Source organism: Oncorhynchus mykiss, chromosome 18 (genome assembly GCF_057628025.1).
Source record: "Oncorhynchus mykiss isolate SJ-2025 chromosome 18, ASM5762802v1, whole genome shotgun sequence".
In the NCBI taxonomy this organism is placed as follows: Eukaryota; Metazoa; Chordata; class Actinopteri; order Salmoniformes; family Salmonidae; genus Oncorhynchus; species Oncorhynchus mykiss.
In genome coordinates this window covers 53,507,054-53,522,147 of record NC_143039.1, presented here as the reverse complement: position 1 = coordinate 53,522,147, position 15,094 = coordinate 53,507,054, and the positions used below count along the sequence as shown (strand labels likewise).

Here is a 15,094-nt window from a genome sequence, read left to right as displayed (position 1 = left end):
TTTGAAAAAGTTGCCTTGTGAAAAATCACAGTAGTTTACAACCAATTCATCAACTAACCAACTGTAGCGTAATTGTTGAGAGTTTGTGAGTATTCCCATTGCATGTGGCAGGTCAAATCTAGACAAGTAGCAGTACAGTCTACTACCTCTTCCACCACAGCCGAGTCTATTTAGCCAGAAACCCCATTCCAGAGCATGTGAAGTAGCTTAGGCTAACTATTTAGCCTACTTCAAAGAAAATTGTCATGATGGTGTCTAAATGTGTTCCAACGATAGGCTAGTCGGCTTACCTTGCTTTTCACTTCAACCGCGATGCAATCAAAATATTGCAGGGAAGATTGGGATTTATTAAAACTCCGATTCATTTTTGCGGTTCCAGTAAAAGTTCACGCGCTCGCCCACAGAAAAGGGGCTGTTCGGGTCTATGTCCAGTCGCTAAATCCCTTAAATCCCACGTCGTTTAGACAGCAAAGTTTAGTTATCTGACTTTCTCGGTTTGTGCTGCGGTCCGAGACGCATTGGAGAAACTTCAGGTGGGAAATGAAACGAAGACAACAAATCGGTGCCTCTGACTTGGGGGAGTGAGTTCGCAGATGACATCATCGAGCTCCTGCATGAACGTTTTCAGCTTTCAACCCTCCCAAAACACACGTCCTCCAAGACGCCAGGGGACGCGATGCATGGCCATTATACCACGGCTAAGGACTATTCTTGCGGAGTGCTTGGATACAGCCCTTTGCCGTGGTATATTGGCAATATACCACAAACCCCCGAGGTGTCGTATTGCTAATATAAACTGGTTACCAAAGTAATTGGTAAAAAATACAGGAATTGTTCTACCTGTGGTATATGATCTGATATACCACGGCTGTCACCCAATCACCATTCAGGGCTCGAACCACCCAGTTTATAATGCTTAGGACCCGGACTATCTGGTTTAAAATAAGCATTATAAACTGTGTGGTTCGAGCCCTGAATGCTGATTGAGTGACAGCTGTAGTATATCAGACCGTATACCACGGGTATGAGAAAACATGTATTTTTACTGCTCTAACTCTGTGTTGTGTCGTGCATAAGAACCGCCCTTAGCCGTGGTATATTGACCATATACCACACCTCCTCTGGCCTTATTGCTTAAATATACCACACCCCCTCGGGCGTTATTGATTTATAGTCTAAGCATTTTGAAACGATTCAATCTGACTGAGAGCAATAACCTAGTTTAAAAATCATGCATCATTCCCTCAATGAATAATACAAACTGGTATACACCCCTTTGTCCTATTTTTTCACTAGAAATAATTGATATGCTTAGTAGAGAGATCCACATAATACGCCAAGAAAGACAAAAGACACAAAGTTATTCAGGGCCAGCCATGAGGATAGAGAATTCTGTAACTGTATAAAGCAGCATGGTCATGGTGTGTGTGTGTGTGTGTGTGTGTGTGTGAAGCTGTGTGAAGCTGTGTCTGCATTCTGGCGGCATGGAGACGCCTGCAGAACGGAACAGCTGCAGCCCAGCCCTCTGCTCCAAGCTGCGAGGCTACAGGAGCATCTCTTGACCTGCTGGGTGTCCGTTGACTCTGTGTGTGAAGCTACCTCCTCCCCTCACACTGTAAACATCATTCTAAACACTCATGTTTTTCTACTCTAGGCCTGTTGTGTTATTGTGTGTACTATAAAGAAACCAAAAGTGAATATCATTTCATCCTGATTAAGGCCTCAAACAGAATGTGGGAGTTAGGCCTGAAGTTGCATCTGAGAAATATCTATAACTTTAAGATATTACTATGTTATGTAGGATCTATAATAGTTGTATTATTTGAGATTATAACAGTTTGGTCAAGATCAGAAGTGTCACTTTGATAGTAACAAAGTTTGTCAAAGTAATATTTAAAACATGAATCATTGTTACAAATGGAGTATTATGGACTGACCAGAAATAAATATATCAATGTTAGGTAATGTAGTTCATATTGGTCTGGCATTGAATCAATTGACATACTCCTAAACTAGACTATGTGTCAAAAACTACCTGTCCCAAGCTTAGACTGCAGTCCAGTGGACTGTGGATGTCATTGCACATGTGCCCATATTTTTGGGATGTTGGCGCGGTCGGCATGACGACCCAGACAGACCTTGATAAAATAGCCTAACTAACAGTCTACAGATAGCATCAGTATGATACTACATATAGTATAAAGATGAATTTGCCGGAATATTTTATGACTTGTGTTTGTGACAGAGTAGATTATGTCCGTCTCTACAGTGGGCACCAACCAGCAATCTTCTGGTCCCCCGCAGCAACACCTGCAGTCGGGCAGACTCTAATGTTGGTTTCCAAGGATCATGACTAACACTGTCCATTTCTGTTCCCCATCGACTACCTGTGCCACACCCTTTATACATGTGTCTAAAGTAAAGTGAAAGAGCTAGAGAATATTGTTAGGAAGGAGCACTAAGCCACAGCTACCACCAGAGCTGGTATCTAGGCGCATTATTACATTTAAACGAAAGATGGAGGTGTGAGTATTTTGTTACATCATTTCTGCTGCGTTAGTCTACTTTGTTTATGAATGTGTTATTTGAAAGTGATACTGTAGTGATATAACCTTGTCGGTCAGGACAGGACCCTTGTTACTGATTCAGAGGGGTTGGGTTCAATGTGGAAGACATATTTCAGTTTAGTTGTAAAACTAACTAGGTATCCCCCCCTTTCCCTTTCAAAGAAAAAAACAAAGTAATTCAAAATTGATGACTAGGCCTGTAATCATCTGAACTGATAGTGTTTGTCTCTTTATCTCTTGGTCTGTCTATTCCATTTCCCTCCATTTCTACTTCTGCTTGGTGTTTAGCTGACCTCTCCGCTCAAGTTTACCAATTGATCAATCAAACAAGCAATCTGACGTATTGCTTGTCTGTCTGTGTATCTGAACCTAGTCTAATAGTTTACTAAGGGAGAGTGCTCAACTAAATCAACGCTGAAAAGTTAAAGCAAGTATTCTTTCTCCCCAGAAAATGCAACAAAGTTGCTCTCACCACTGGACTCACCACTGTCTGCTCTAGGTGTGATTGTGTTCTATAGTAGCCTGTCGCCGGCACACCGGCCCCTAGCCTTAGGCGTTCGCATCCTTCCCAGCCGTAACAGTTTGGAACAGTTCCTGCATATATCAAAGCTGGGACAGAGAGACTGGAAAACAGTTTCTATCTCAAGGCCGTCAGACTGTTAAATAGCCATCACTAGCCGGCTACCACCTGGCTACTCAACCCTGCCCCTTAGAGGCTGCTGCCCTATGTACATACTGTAGACACGGAATCACTAGTCACTTTAATAATGTTTACTTACTGTTTTTGTCAGGTGCGTGAATGAGGACCCAAAAGCGAATTAACAAACAGAGTTTCTTTAATGATGAACACACGTGGGCTCAGATGGACAGGTAGATTCCGACAGGACAAGGTTGCAGCAAACGCGATGATAGTCTGGTTCAGGCATGAGACACACAAACAAGAATCCGACAAAGACAGGAGCAGAAACAGAGAGAGATATAGGGACCTAATCAGAGGGAAAAAAGGAACAGGTGGGAAAAGGGGTGAATGAGGTAGTCAGAGAAGACAAGGAACAGCTGGGGGAAAGAGGGACAGAAACGGTAACCTAGTACGACCAGCAGAGGGAGACAGGGTGAAAGGAAAGGACAGAAAGACACAACATGACAATACATGACAGTACCCCCCCACTCACCGAGCGCCTCCTGGCGCACTCGAGGAGGAAACCTGGCGGCAACGGAGGAAATCCTCGATCAGCGCACGGTCCAGCACGTCCCGAGAGGGAACCCAACTCCTCTCCTCAGGACCGTACCCCTCCCAATCTACGAGGTACTGGTGACCACGGCCCCGAGGACGCATGTCCAAAATCCTACGGACCCTGTAGATGGGTGCGCCCTCGACAAGGATGGGGGGGGGGGGGGGGAAGACGAGCGGGGGCGCGAAGAACGGGCTTGATACAGGAGACATGGAAGACCGGGTGGACGCGACGAAGGTATCGCGGAAGAAGAAGTCGAACTGCGACAGGATTAATGACCCGAGAAATACGGAACGGACCAATGAACCGCGGGGTCAACTTGCGAGAAGCCGTCTTAAGGGGAAGGTTCTGAGTGGAGAGCCAAACTCTCTGACCGCGACAATATCTAGGACTCTTAGTTCTACGCTTATTAGCAGCCCTCACAGTCTGCGTCCTATAACGGCAAAGTGCAGACCTGACCCTCTTCCAGGTGCGCTCGCAACGTTGGACAAAAGCCTGAGCGGAGGGGACGCTGGACTCGGCGAACTGAGATGAGAACAGCGGAGGCTGGTACCCGAGGCTACTCTGAAAAGGAGATAGCCCGGTCGCAGACGAAGGAAGCGAGTTGTGGGCGTATTCTGCCCAGGGGAGCTGTTCTGACCAAGACGCAGGGTTGCGAAAAGAAAGACTGCGTAAGATGCGACCAATAGTCTGATTGGCCCGTTCTGCTTGACCGTTAGACTGGGGGTGAAAGCCGGAAGAGAGACTGACGGAAGCCCCAATCAAACGGCAAAACTCCCTCCAAAATTGAGACGTGAATTGCGGACCTCTGTCCGAAACGACGTCTGACGGAAGGCCATGAATTCTGAAAACATTCTCGATGATGATTTGTGCCGTCTCTTTAGCAGAAGGAAGCTTAGCAAGGGGAATGAAATGAGCCGCCTTAGAGAACCTATCGACAACCGTAAGAATAACAGTCTTCCCCGCTGACGAAGGCAGTCCGGTGACAAAATCTAAGGCGATGTGAGACCACGGTCGAGAGGGAATGGGAAGCGGCCTGAGACGGCCGGCAGGAGGGGAGTTACCGGACTTAGTCTGCGCGCAGACCGAACAAGCAGCCACGAAACGACGCGTGTCATGCTCCCGGGTGGGCCACCAAAAACGCTGGCGAATGGAAGCAAGCGTACCCCGAACGCCAGGGTGGCCGGCTAACTTGGCAGAGTGAGCCCACTGAAGAACGGCCAGACGAGTAGGAACGGGAACGAAAAGAAGGTTCCTAGGACAAGCGTGCGGCGACGGAGTGTGAGTGAGCGCTTGCTTTACCTGCCTCTCAATTCCCCAGACAGTCAACCCGACAACACGCCCCTCAGGGAGAATCCCCTCGGGGTCAGTGGAGGCTACTGAAGAACTGAAGAGACGAGATAAAGCATCAGGCTTGGTGTTCTTAGAGCCCGGACGATAAGAAATCACGAACTCGAAACGAGCGAAAAACAGCGCCCAACGCGCCTGACGCGCATTAAGTCGTTTGGCAGAACGGATGTACTCAAGGTTCCTATGGTCAGTCCAAACGACAAAAGGAACGGTCGCCCCCTCCAACCACTGTCGCCATTCGCCTAGGGCTAACCGGATGGCGAGCAGTTCGCGGTTTCCCACATCATAGTTACGTTCCGACGGCGACAGGCGATGAGAAAAATACGCGCATGGGTGGACCTTGTCGTCAGAGAGGGAGCGCTGAGAAAGAATGGCTCCCACGCCCACCTCTGACGCGTCAACCTCGACAACGAACTGTCTAGAGACGTCAGGTGTAACAAGGATAGGAGCGGATGTAAAACGATTCTTGAGGAGATCAAAAGCTCCCTGGGCGGAAACGGACCACTTAAAGCACGTCTTGACAGAAGTAAGGGCTGTGAGAGGAGCTGCCACCTGACCGAAATTACGGATGAAACGACGATAGAAGTTCGCGAAGCCGAGAAAGCGCTGCAGCTCGACGCGTGACTTAGGGGCGGGCCAATCAATGACAGCTTGGACCTTAGCGGGATCCATCTTAATGCCTTCAGCGGAAATAACAGAACCGAGAAATGTGACGGAGGAGGCATGAAAAGTGCACTTCTCAGCCTTCACAAAAAGACAATTCTCTAAAAGGCGCTGGAGGACACGTCGAACGTGCTGAACATGAATCCGGAGTGACGGTGAAAAAATCAGGATATCGTCAAGGTAAACGAAAACAAAGATGTTCAGCATGTCTCTCAGGACATCATTGACTAATGCCTGAAAGACAGCTGGAGCGTTAGCGAGGCCGAAAGGAAGAACCCGGTATTCAAAGTGCCCTAACGGAGTGTTAAACGCCGTCTTCCACTCGTCCCCCTCCCTGATGCGCACGAGATGGTAAGCGTTACGAAGGTCCAACTTAGTGAAAAACCTGGCTCCCTGCAGGATCTCGAAGGCTGAAGACATAAGAGGAAGCGGATAACGATTCTTCACTGTTATGTCATTCAGCCCTCGATAATCTATGCAGGGGCGCAGAGACCCGTCCTTCTTCTTGACAAAAAAAAACCCCGCTCCGGCGGGAGAGGAGGAGGGGACTATGGTACCGGCGTCAAGAGCTACAGACAAATAATCCTCGAGAGCCTTACGTTCGGGAGCCGACAGAGAGTATAGTCTACCCCGGGGGGGAGTGGTTCCCGGAAGGAGATCAATACTACAATCATACGACCGGTGTGGAGGAAGAGAGGTGGCCCTGGACCGACTGAACACCGTGCGCAGATCGTGATATTCCTCCGGCACCCCTGTCAAATCACCAGGCTCCTCCTGTGAAGAAGAGACAGAGGAAACAGGAGGGATAGCAGACATTAAACATTTCACATGACAAGAGACGTTCCAGGAGAGGATAGAATTACTAGACCAATTAATGGAAGGATTATGACAAACTAGCCAGGGATGGCCCAAAACAACAGGTGTAAAAGGTGAACGAAAAAATAAAAAAGAAATGGTTTCGCTATGATTACCAGAAACAGTGAGGGTTAAAGGTAGCGTCTCACGCTGAATCCTGGGGAGAGGACTACCATCCAGGGCGAACAAGGCCGTGGACTCCCTTAACTGTCTGAGAGGAATGTCATGTTCCCGAGCCCAGGTCTCGTCCATAAAACAGCCCTCCGCCCCAGAGTCTATTAAAGCACTGCAGGAAGCTGACGAACCGGTCCAGCGTAGATGGACCGACAAGGTAGTGCAGGATCTTGAAGGAGAGACAGGAGTAGTAGCGCTCACCAGTAGCCCTCCGCTTACTGATGAGCTCTGGCTTTTACTGGACATGAAGTGACAAAATGACCAGCAGAACCGCAATAGAGACAGAGGCGGTTGGTGATTCTCCGTTCCCTCTCCTTAGTCGAGATGCGGATACCTCCCAGCTGCATAGGCTCAGCTCCCGAGCCGGCAGAGGAAGATGGTAGTGATGCGGAGAGGGGGGCAACGGAGAACGCGAGCTCCTTTCCACGAGCTCGGTGACGAAGATCAACCCGTCGCTCAATGCGAATAGCGAGTTCAATCAAGGAATCCACGCTGGAAGGAACCTCCCGGGAGAGAATCTCATCCTTTACCTCTGCGCGGAGACCCTCCAGAAGACGAGCGAGCAAAGCCGGCTCGTTCCAGCCACTGGAGGCAGCAAGAGTGCGAAACTCAATAGAGTAGTCTGTTATGGATCGATTGCCTTGACATAGGGAAGACAGGGCCCTGGAAGCCTCCTCCCCAAAAACAGATCGATCAAAAACCCGTATCATCTCCTCCTTAAAGTCCTGATACTGGTTAGTACACTCAGCCCTTGCCTCCCAGATTGCCGTGCCCCACTCACGAGCCCGTCCAGTAAGGAGAGATATGACGTAGGCGACACGAGCAGTGCTCCTGGCGTAAGTGTTGGGCTGGAGAGAAAACACAATATCACACTGGGTGAGGAACGAGCGGCATTCAGTGGGCTCCCCAGAGTAACACGGCGGGTTATTGATTCTGGGCTCCGGAGATTCGAAAGCCCTGGAAGTGGCCGGTGGATCGAGGCGGAGATGGTGAACCTGTTCTGTGAGGTTGGAGACTTGGGTGGCCAGGGTCTCAACGGCATGTCGAGCAGCAGACAATTCCTGCTCGTGTCTGCCTAGCATCGCTCCCTGGATCTCGACGGCTGAGTGGAGAGGATCCGAAGTCGCTGGGTCCATTCTTGGTCGGATTCTTCTGTCAGGTGCGTGAATGAGGACCCAAAAGCGAATTAACAAACAGAGTTTCTTTAATGATGAACACACGTGGGCTCAGATGGACAGGTAGATTCCGACAGGACAGGACAAGGTTGCAGCAAACGCGATGATAGTCTGGTTCAGGCATGAGACACACAAACAAGAATCCGACAAAGACAGGAGCAGAAACAGAGAGAGATATAGGGACCTAATCAGAGGGAAAAAAGGAACAGGTGGGAAAAGGGGTGAATGAGGTAGTCAGAGAAGACAAGGAACAGCTGGGGGAAAGAGGGACAGAAACGGTAACCTAGTACGACCAGCAGAGGGAGACAGGGTGAAAGGAAAGGACAGAAAGACACAACATGACAATACATGACAGTTTTACTCATCTCATATGCATATACTATATTCTATTCTACTCTATTTTGGTCAAAGCCACGCTGACATTGCTCGTCCTAATATTTATATATTTCTTAATTCCATTATTTTACTTTCAGATTTGTGTATTGTTGTGAATTGTTAGATATTACTGCACTGTTGGAGCTAGGATCACAAGCATTTCGCTACACCTACAATAACATCTGCTAAATATGTTTATGCATGCAACCAATAACATTTGATTTGATTTATATGGCCAATATACAACGGCTAAGGGCTGGAGTGCCTGGACACAGCCCTTAGCCATGGTATATTGGCCTTATATCACAAACCCCTGAGGGGCCTTATTGCTATTATGAACTGTTTATCAATGTCATTAAAGCAGTAAAAATAAGTGTTTTGGTCATACCCGTGGTATACGGTCTGATATACAGGGTGGCAGCGTGGCCTAGTGATCAAATCCCTGAGCTGACAAGGTAAAAATCTGTCGTTCTGCCCCTGTTCCTAGGCTGTCATTGAAAATAAGAATTTGTTCTTGTCTTGCCTAGTAAAATAAATATACCACAGCTGTCAGCCAAACCACCCAGTTTATAATTAAGCGTTGGGTTTAATGCTGATTGGTTAAAACTGCGGTGTCATTCCACATGTTACCAACATTAAAATGCCTATTTACTCTGTTTCATCTGACTGAGCAAACCGCTGTCTCATCAGCCCACCCAGGCAAGTTCTAAACTTGATCTCCTCTCTAACGTTAAAACGTGTCATATGTCCTTAGTTTTCAACACCAGAGATTTGTATAAACCTTGCTTTCTGTCTCTCTGACATTTGCAACATTGTTTCAATATTCAAAGACATGAACATGTCAGGACGAGACAGACAGGCAGGCAGCGTTTCTCAGCCAGTCCAAATCATGAATCAGCTGGCATCATTTATATGGATACATACAGTTTTTCCTATTTTGTTGCAATACAACCTGTAATTTAAATGGATTTTTATTTGGATTTCATGTAATGGACATACTCAAAATAGTCCAAATTGGTGAAATGTAATTAAAAAAGTACCTACAAAAAATTTTTAAAAAATTGAATGGAAAAGCGTTGCGTGCATATGTATTCACCCCTTTGCAAGGAAGTCCCTAAATAAGATCTGGTGCAACCAATTACCTTTAGAAGTCACATAATTAGTTAAATAAAGTCCACCTGTGTGCAATCTAAGTGTCACATGATCTGTCACATGATCTCAGTATATATACACATGTTCTGAAAGGCACCAGAGTCTGCAACACCACCAAGCAAGGCTCACCACCAAGCAAGCGGCACCATGAAGATCAAGGAGCTCTCCCCAGGCAAGGAGGGCATTAATCAGAGAGGCAACAAAGAGACCAAAGGTAGCTTTGAAGGAGCTGCAAAGCTCCACAGCGGAGATTGGAGTATCTGTCCACTTTAAGCAGTACACTCCACAGAGCTGGGCTTTATGGAAGAGTGGCCAGAAAAAAGCAAACAAACGTTTGGTGTTCGCCAAAAGGCATGTGAAAGAATCCACAAACAAGTGGAAGAGGTACTCTGGTCAGATGAGACTAAAATTGAGCTTTTTGGCCATCAAGGATAACTTTATGTTTGGCACAAACCCAACACCTCTCATCACCCTAAGAATACCATCCCCACAGTAAAGCATGGTGGTGGCAGCATCATGCTGTGGGGATGTTCATGCTGTAGGGACTGGGAATTTAAGGAATGATGGATGGTGCTAAATACAGGGACATTTTTGAGGGAAACCTGTTTCAGTCTTCTAGAGATTTGAGACTGGGATGGTGCTTCACCTTCCAGCAGGACAATGTTGCTGAAGCAACACTCAAGTGGTTTAAGGGGAAACATTTAAATGTCTTAGAATGGCCTAGTCAAAGCCCAGACCTCAATCCAATTGAGAATCTGTGCTATGACTTAAAGATTGCTGTACACCAGCGGAACCCATCCAACTTGCAGGAGCTGGAGCAGTTTTGCATTGAAGAATGGGCAAAAATCCCAGTGGCTAGATGGCCAGTGGCCAAGTTTATAGAGACATAACCCAAGAGACTTGTAGCTGTAATTGCTGCAAAAGGTGGCTCTACAAAGTATTGACGGGGGGGGGGGGGGGGGAGACTCAAGGTCTCTGTTTTTTGTCTTATTTCTTGTTTGTTTCACAATAAAAAATATTTTGCATTTTCAAAGTGGTAGGCATGTTGTGTAAATCAAATGATACAACCCCCCCCAAAAATCTATTTTAAATCCAGGTTGTAAGGCAACAAAATAGGACAAATGCCAAGGGGGTGAATACTTTTGCAAGCCACTGTACAAATAAATGGCAATTGAAAAAGGCTGAAGCACAGATGTTTGCAATCTTTCCAGCTTCAGTTTCAAGTTATTGTGTTAGCTGTGTTGTTGGCTAGCTCCTCTGAACAACAGTTTCCTGACGAGTGAGCAAATTTTCAATGCCAGGCAAAATCAGGCATCATTAGCTCATTGTTATGGATGTAGCCAAATAATTATCACTAGAAAACAAATGTCACGCTTAAACAAATGCAGCTACTTCGCTGTTATTCCCGGCTGCACCTTTTGACGTGACTAAGTTGGCTGTAGTTGGCTAGATAGCAATGAAACATTTAGAACGAACAACTGGGTCGCATCCATAGATACAGAACAAAAAGACTGAACTACTGGGTAGCGTCTCCAGTGACCAAACTGATAGAATGAACGACCAGCCGGCTTAGGTAGCAACCCTAGATTTGTGTCGGGACTATATATTGTGGAAGGATGAAATAGTATGAATAAACTCAACAAAATAAAGTTTTTAATGAAAATATGCGTAATCATTATTTGAACGTGTGTAACCTGTTGTATAAAATTGCTAATGTTAGTTTGACTTTGTCTCGGGCCTAACAACACCTATGCCAATATATCCTCCAAACACCAGTTTCTCGGCATTATCATTTAAATAAGGCCACAGGGGGTGTGGTTATGGGCAATATACCAGGGCTAAGGGCTGTTCTAGACCTGCTCTGAACATCAGCTTGCTTCCAGAAAAAAATTGGTGTGCCCGAACAGCCGTAAAAAAATTGTGCTTGTTGTTGTTGTTATTGCACCTTTAAAAATACAAATAATTTTCTGAAATAGAAACACAAAAAATAGGATTTTACATAACTATAATATATCATATGGCCAGCAGAGGTCACTACAACCATGAGGGACGAAGGCTGGTCTCAACCCAGAACAGGCCATGGAATTACACAGTTACAGTTTAGTCCAGCAACTTTTAATTGATTAATCACAAAGCATGCTGGCTAATTCCTGATTAAGTTCTAATAACACTTAGGGTTGAAGAGGAGAAAAATTCAATCTTGTTTTCCAGTCCAGAAACAAAAACAGACTGAGGTCATCAGGGAGGTCAGACTCATTTACAGAGTTTCTGCCGCATGTCTCTGCCGGGGCAAAACGGTCAAAACTCAAAGATTCTGTTCTCTCTGCTTGGAGAATGTTAGTGTGACTGCAGCAGTGAGAGTGTTCTACTGTCTGACAGGACAATATTACTGTAACAACATTTAAACTCAGCTTTTCATTATTCCTGACATTTAATCAGAGTAAAAATTCCCTGGCGTAGGTCAGTTAGGATCACCACTTTATTTTAAGAATGTGAAATGTCAGAATAATAGTAGAGAGAATTATTTATTTAAGCTTTTATATCTTTCATCACATTTCCAGTGGGTCAGAAGTTTACATACACTCAATTAGTATTTGGAAGCGTTGCCTTTAAATTGTTTCCACAAGTTTCCCACAATAAGTTGGGGGAATTTTGGCCCATTCCTCCTGACAGAGCTGGTGTAATTGAGTCGGGTTTGTAGGCCTCCTTGCACGCACACGATTTTTCAGTTCTGCCCACAAATGTTCTATAGGATTGAGGTCAGGGCTTTGTGAAGGCCACTCCAATACCTTGACTTTGTTGTCCTTAAGCCATTTTGCCACAACTTTGGAATTATGTTTGGGGTCATTGTCCATTTGGAAGACCCATTTGCGACCAAGCTCGAACTTCCTTACTGATGTCTTGAGATGTTGCTTCAATATATCCACATAATTTTCCATTCTTATGATGCCATAAGGAAGTCCAGGATCCAGTTGCTGCAGAGAGCGTGATCAACAGTCTGAGCCAAAGTCAGATAGTATCAGTATAATATTATATTTACAGTATAAAGATACATTTGCGGGAATACTTTTGAGTTTTCCTATATGTGTGTGTAACAAGGAAGATTGTCTGTTCTTTTATGGTAATTAACCAGCAATCTTCTGTTCCCTGCAGCAACCGCAGCCGTCCAACTATGGGACCAAGTCACATAGCCCGTGTGTCCTCTGTTCAACACCAGGTTCATGTGTCACACCATTGACAAATGTATAGGAAAGTGAAACAGATTTAGACTCAATTGTTCGGTAGTGACGCACTAAGTCAGAGCTATCACCAAGAACAACTATCGAGACACCAAACTATACTTAACTAAACTAAAGATTGCCACCCTAGTCATGTGAGTCATGTGAGTAATTTGTTTCATGTGAGTAATTTGTTTCATCATTTACTCTGCATTAGCATCCTCTGTCTCTGAAACAATTATTTTACAGTGACACTGTAATGGTATGCCTTTGCCTGCTGTCAGTTCTATCTTTTGGGGAATCTGTACAATCTTAGCTGCCTTCTGTCTTTCTGCCAGTCTGAATATAGTCTGATAGTTTACTGATGGGTTACAAATGAAAAGTTTTGAAATGAATCAATATAATCAAGTACTTGTTTTTCCCAAGAAGATTTGTGTCTATTGCAGTCGCTAGTGGTGCCGTTACAGCCACAACTTGCTCTGTTACAGGCCCTGCTCTTGTTGCAATAACAGCAGTGGTTACTGTCGGTGCAATTGGGGTTTTGATCTACAAAACTACCCCTTGCATTAAATCCACTGTTGATTTATTTCAGTATTGTATTTTATGAGCAAAAATAGACAGTACTTAGTATATTTGTATTCAGTGGGCACCAGTCATTCTGGGCCGGTGTGGCAGAGCCCACCTGTTTTGAGCCCTACCTGTTTAGCAAACATATTTATGCGTGTATATATTTATACATATATTACTTCATTTTTATTTTTTTTGTTGTTGCCTGTTTGAGTTATATAGCAGGATACAAACATGGTCTCTTTTTTGCTTTCTTAAGTAAGGCAGCTCCAAAATGCAGGTGTTTAAACCTAGCTTAGTGCTTTCTGTTGTGGTGGAGCAGCCAGCGGAAAATACAATAGGTAATAGGTCATGTTCTCTAGTTGTGCTTTGATTGGCTCAGTGCTTATGGGAACACTACATCACTGCAAAATCTACAGGAAGAGCTCGACAATTCAAGCCCTTTGGGTGCTGCCATATGACCTTTTAACAATTGTTTTCACTATATATTTGACCTCTTAGGGATGTCATTCAAAAACATAATGTGAACTTTCACTGCTATGCGGATTACACACAGCTGTACATTTCAATGAAACATGGTGAAGCCCCGAAATTGCCCTCGCTAGAAGCCTGTGTTTCAGACATAAGGAAGTGGATGGCTGCAAACGTTTTACTTTTAAACTCGGACAAAACAGAGATGCTTGTTCTAGGTCCCGAGAAACAAAGAGATTTTCTGTTGAATCTGACAATTAATCTTAATGGTTGTGCAGTCGTCTCAAATAAAACTGTGGAGGACCTCGGCGTTACTCTGGACCCTGATCTCTCTTTTGACAAACATATCAAGACTGTTTCAAGTACAGCTTTTTTCCATCTACGTAACGTTGCAAAAATCAGAAACTTTCTGTCCAGAAATGATGCAGAAAAATTCATTCATGCTTTTGTTACTTCTAGGTTAGACTACTGCAATGCTCTACTTTCCGGCTGCCCGGATAAAGCACTAAATAAACTTCAGTTAGTGCTAAATACGGCTGCTAGAATCCTGACTAGAACCAAAATATTTGATCATATTACTCCAGGGCTAGCCTCCCTACACTGGCTTCCTGTCAAAGCAAGGGCTGATTAAGGTTTTACTGTTAACCTATCTCTCTGATTTGGTCCTGCCGTACATACCTACACGTACGCTACGGTCACAAGACGCAGGCCTCCTAATTGTCCCTAGGATTTCTAAGCAAACAGCTGGAGGCAGGGCTTTCTCCTATAGAGCTCCATTTTTATGGAACGGTCTGCCTACCCATGTGAGAGACGCAGACTCGGTCTCAACCTTTAAGTCTTTACTGAAGACTCATCTCAACAGTGGGTCACATGATTGAGTGTAGTCTGGCCCAGGAGTGTGAAGGTGAACGGAAAGGCTCTGGAGCAACGAACCGCCCTTGCTGTCTCTGCCTGGTCGGTTCCCCTCTCTCCACTGGGATTCTCTGCCTCTAACCCTATTACAGGGGCTGAGTCACTGGCTTACTGGTGCTCTTTCATGCCGTCCCTAGGAGGGGTGCATCACTTGAGTGGGTTGAGTCACTGATGTGATCTTCCTGTCTGGGTTGGCGCCCCCCCTTGGGTTGTGCCGTGGCGGAGATCTTTGTAGGCTATACTCGGCCTTGTCTCAGGATGGTAAGTTGGTGGTTGAAGATATCCATCTAGTGGTGTGGGGGCTGTGCTTTGGCAAAGTGGGTGGGGTTATATCCTTCCTGTTTGGCCCTGTGCGTTTCGAACAGTCATCCAACTCGAAATTC

General features: G+C 45.5%; 1 protein-coding gene across 1 annotated transcript in view; it reads right to left on the bottom strand.

The window, feature by feature from the left end:
* Nucleotides 1-700, bottom strand: part of LOC110496366 (partitioning defective 6 homolog gamma) — a 44,307-nt gene extending 43,607 nt beyond the window's left edge. Inside the window, exon 1 of the mRNA XM_021572228.3 lies at nucleotides 291-700. Within this exon, the coding sequence (XP_021427903.3) occupies nucleotides 291-365 (75 nt within the window). The 5' untranslated portion in view covers nucleotides 366-700. The remainder of the gene's footprint in view (nucleotides 1-290) is intronic.
* Between the last annotated feature and the right edge of the window lie 14,394 nt (nucleotides 701-15,094).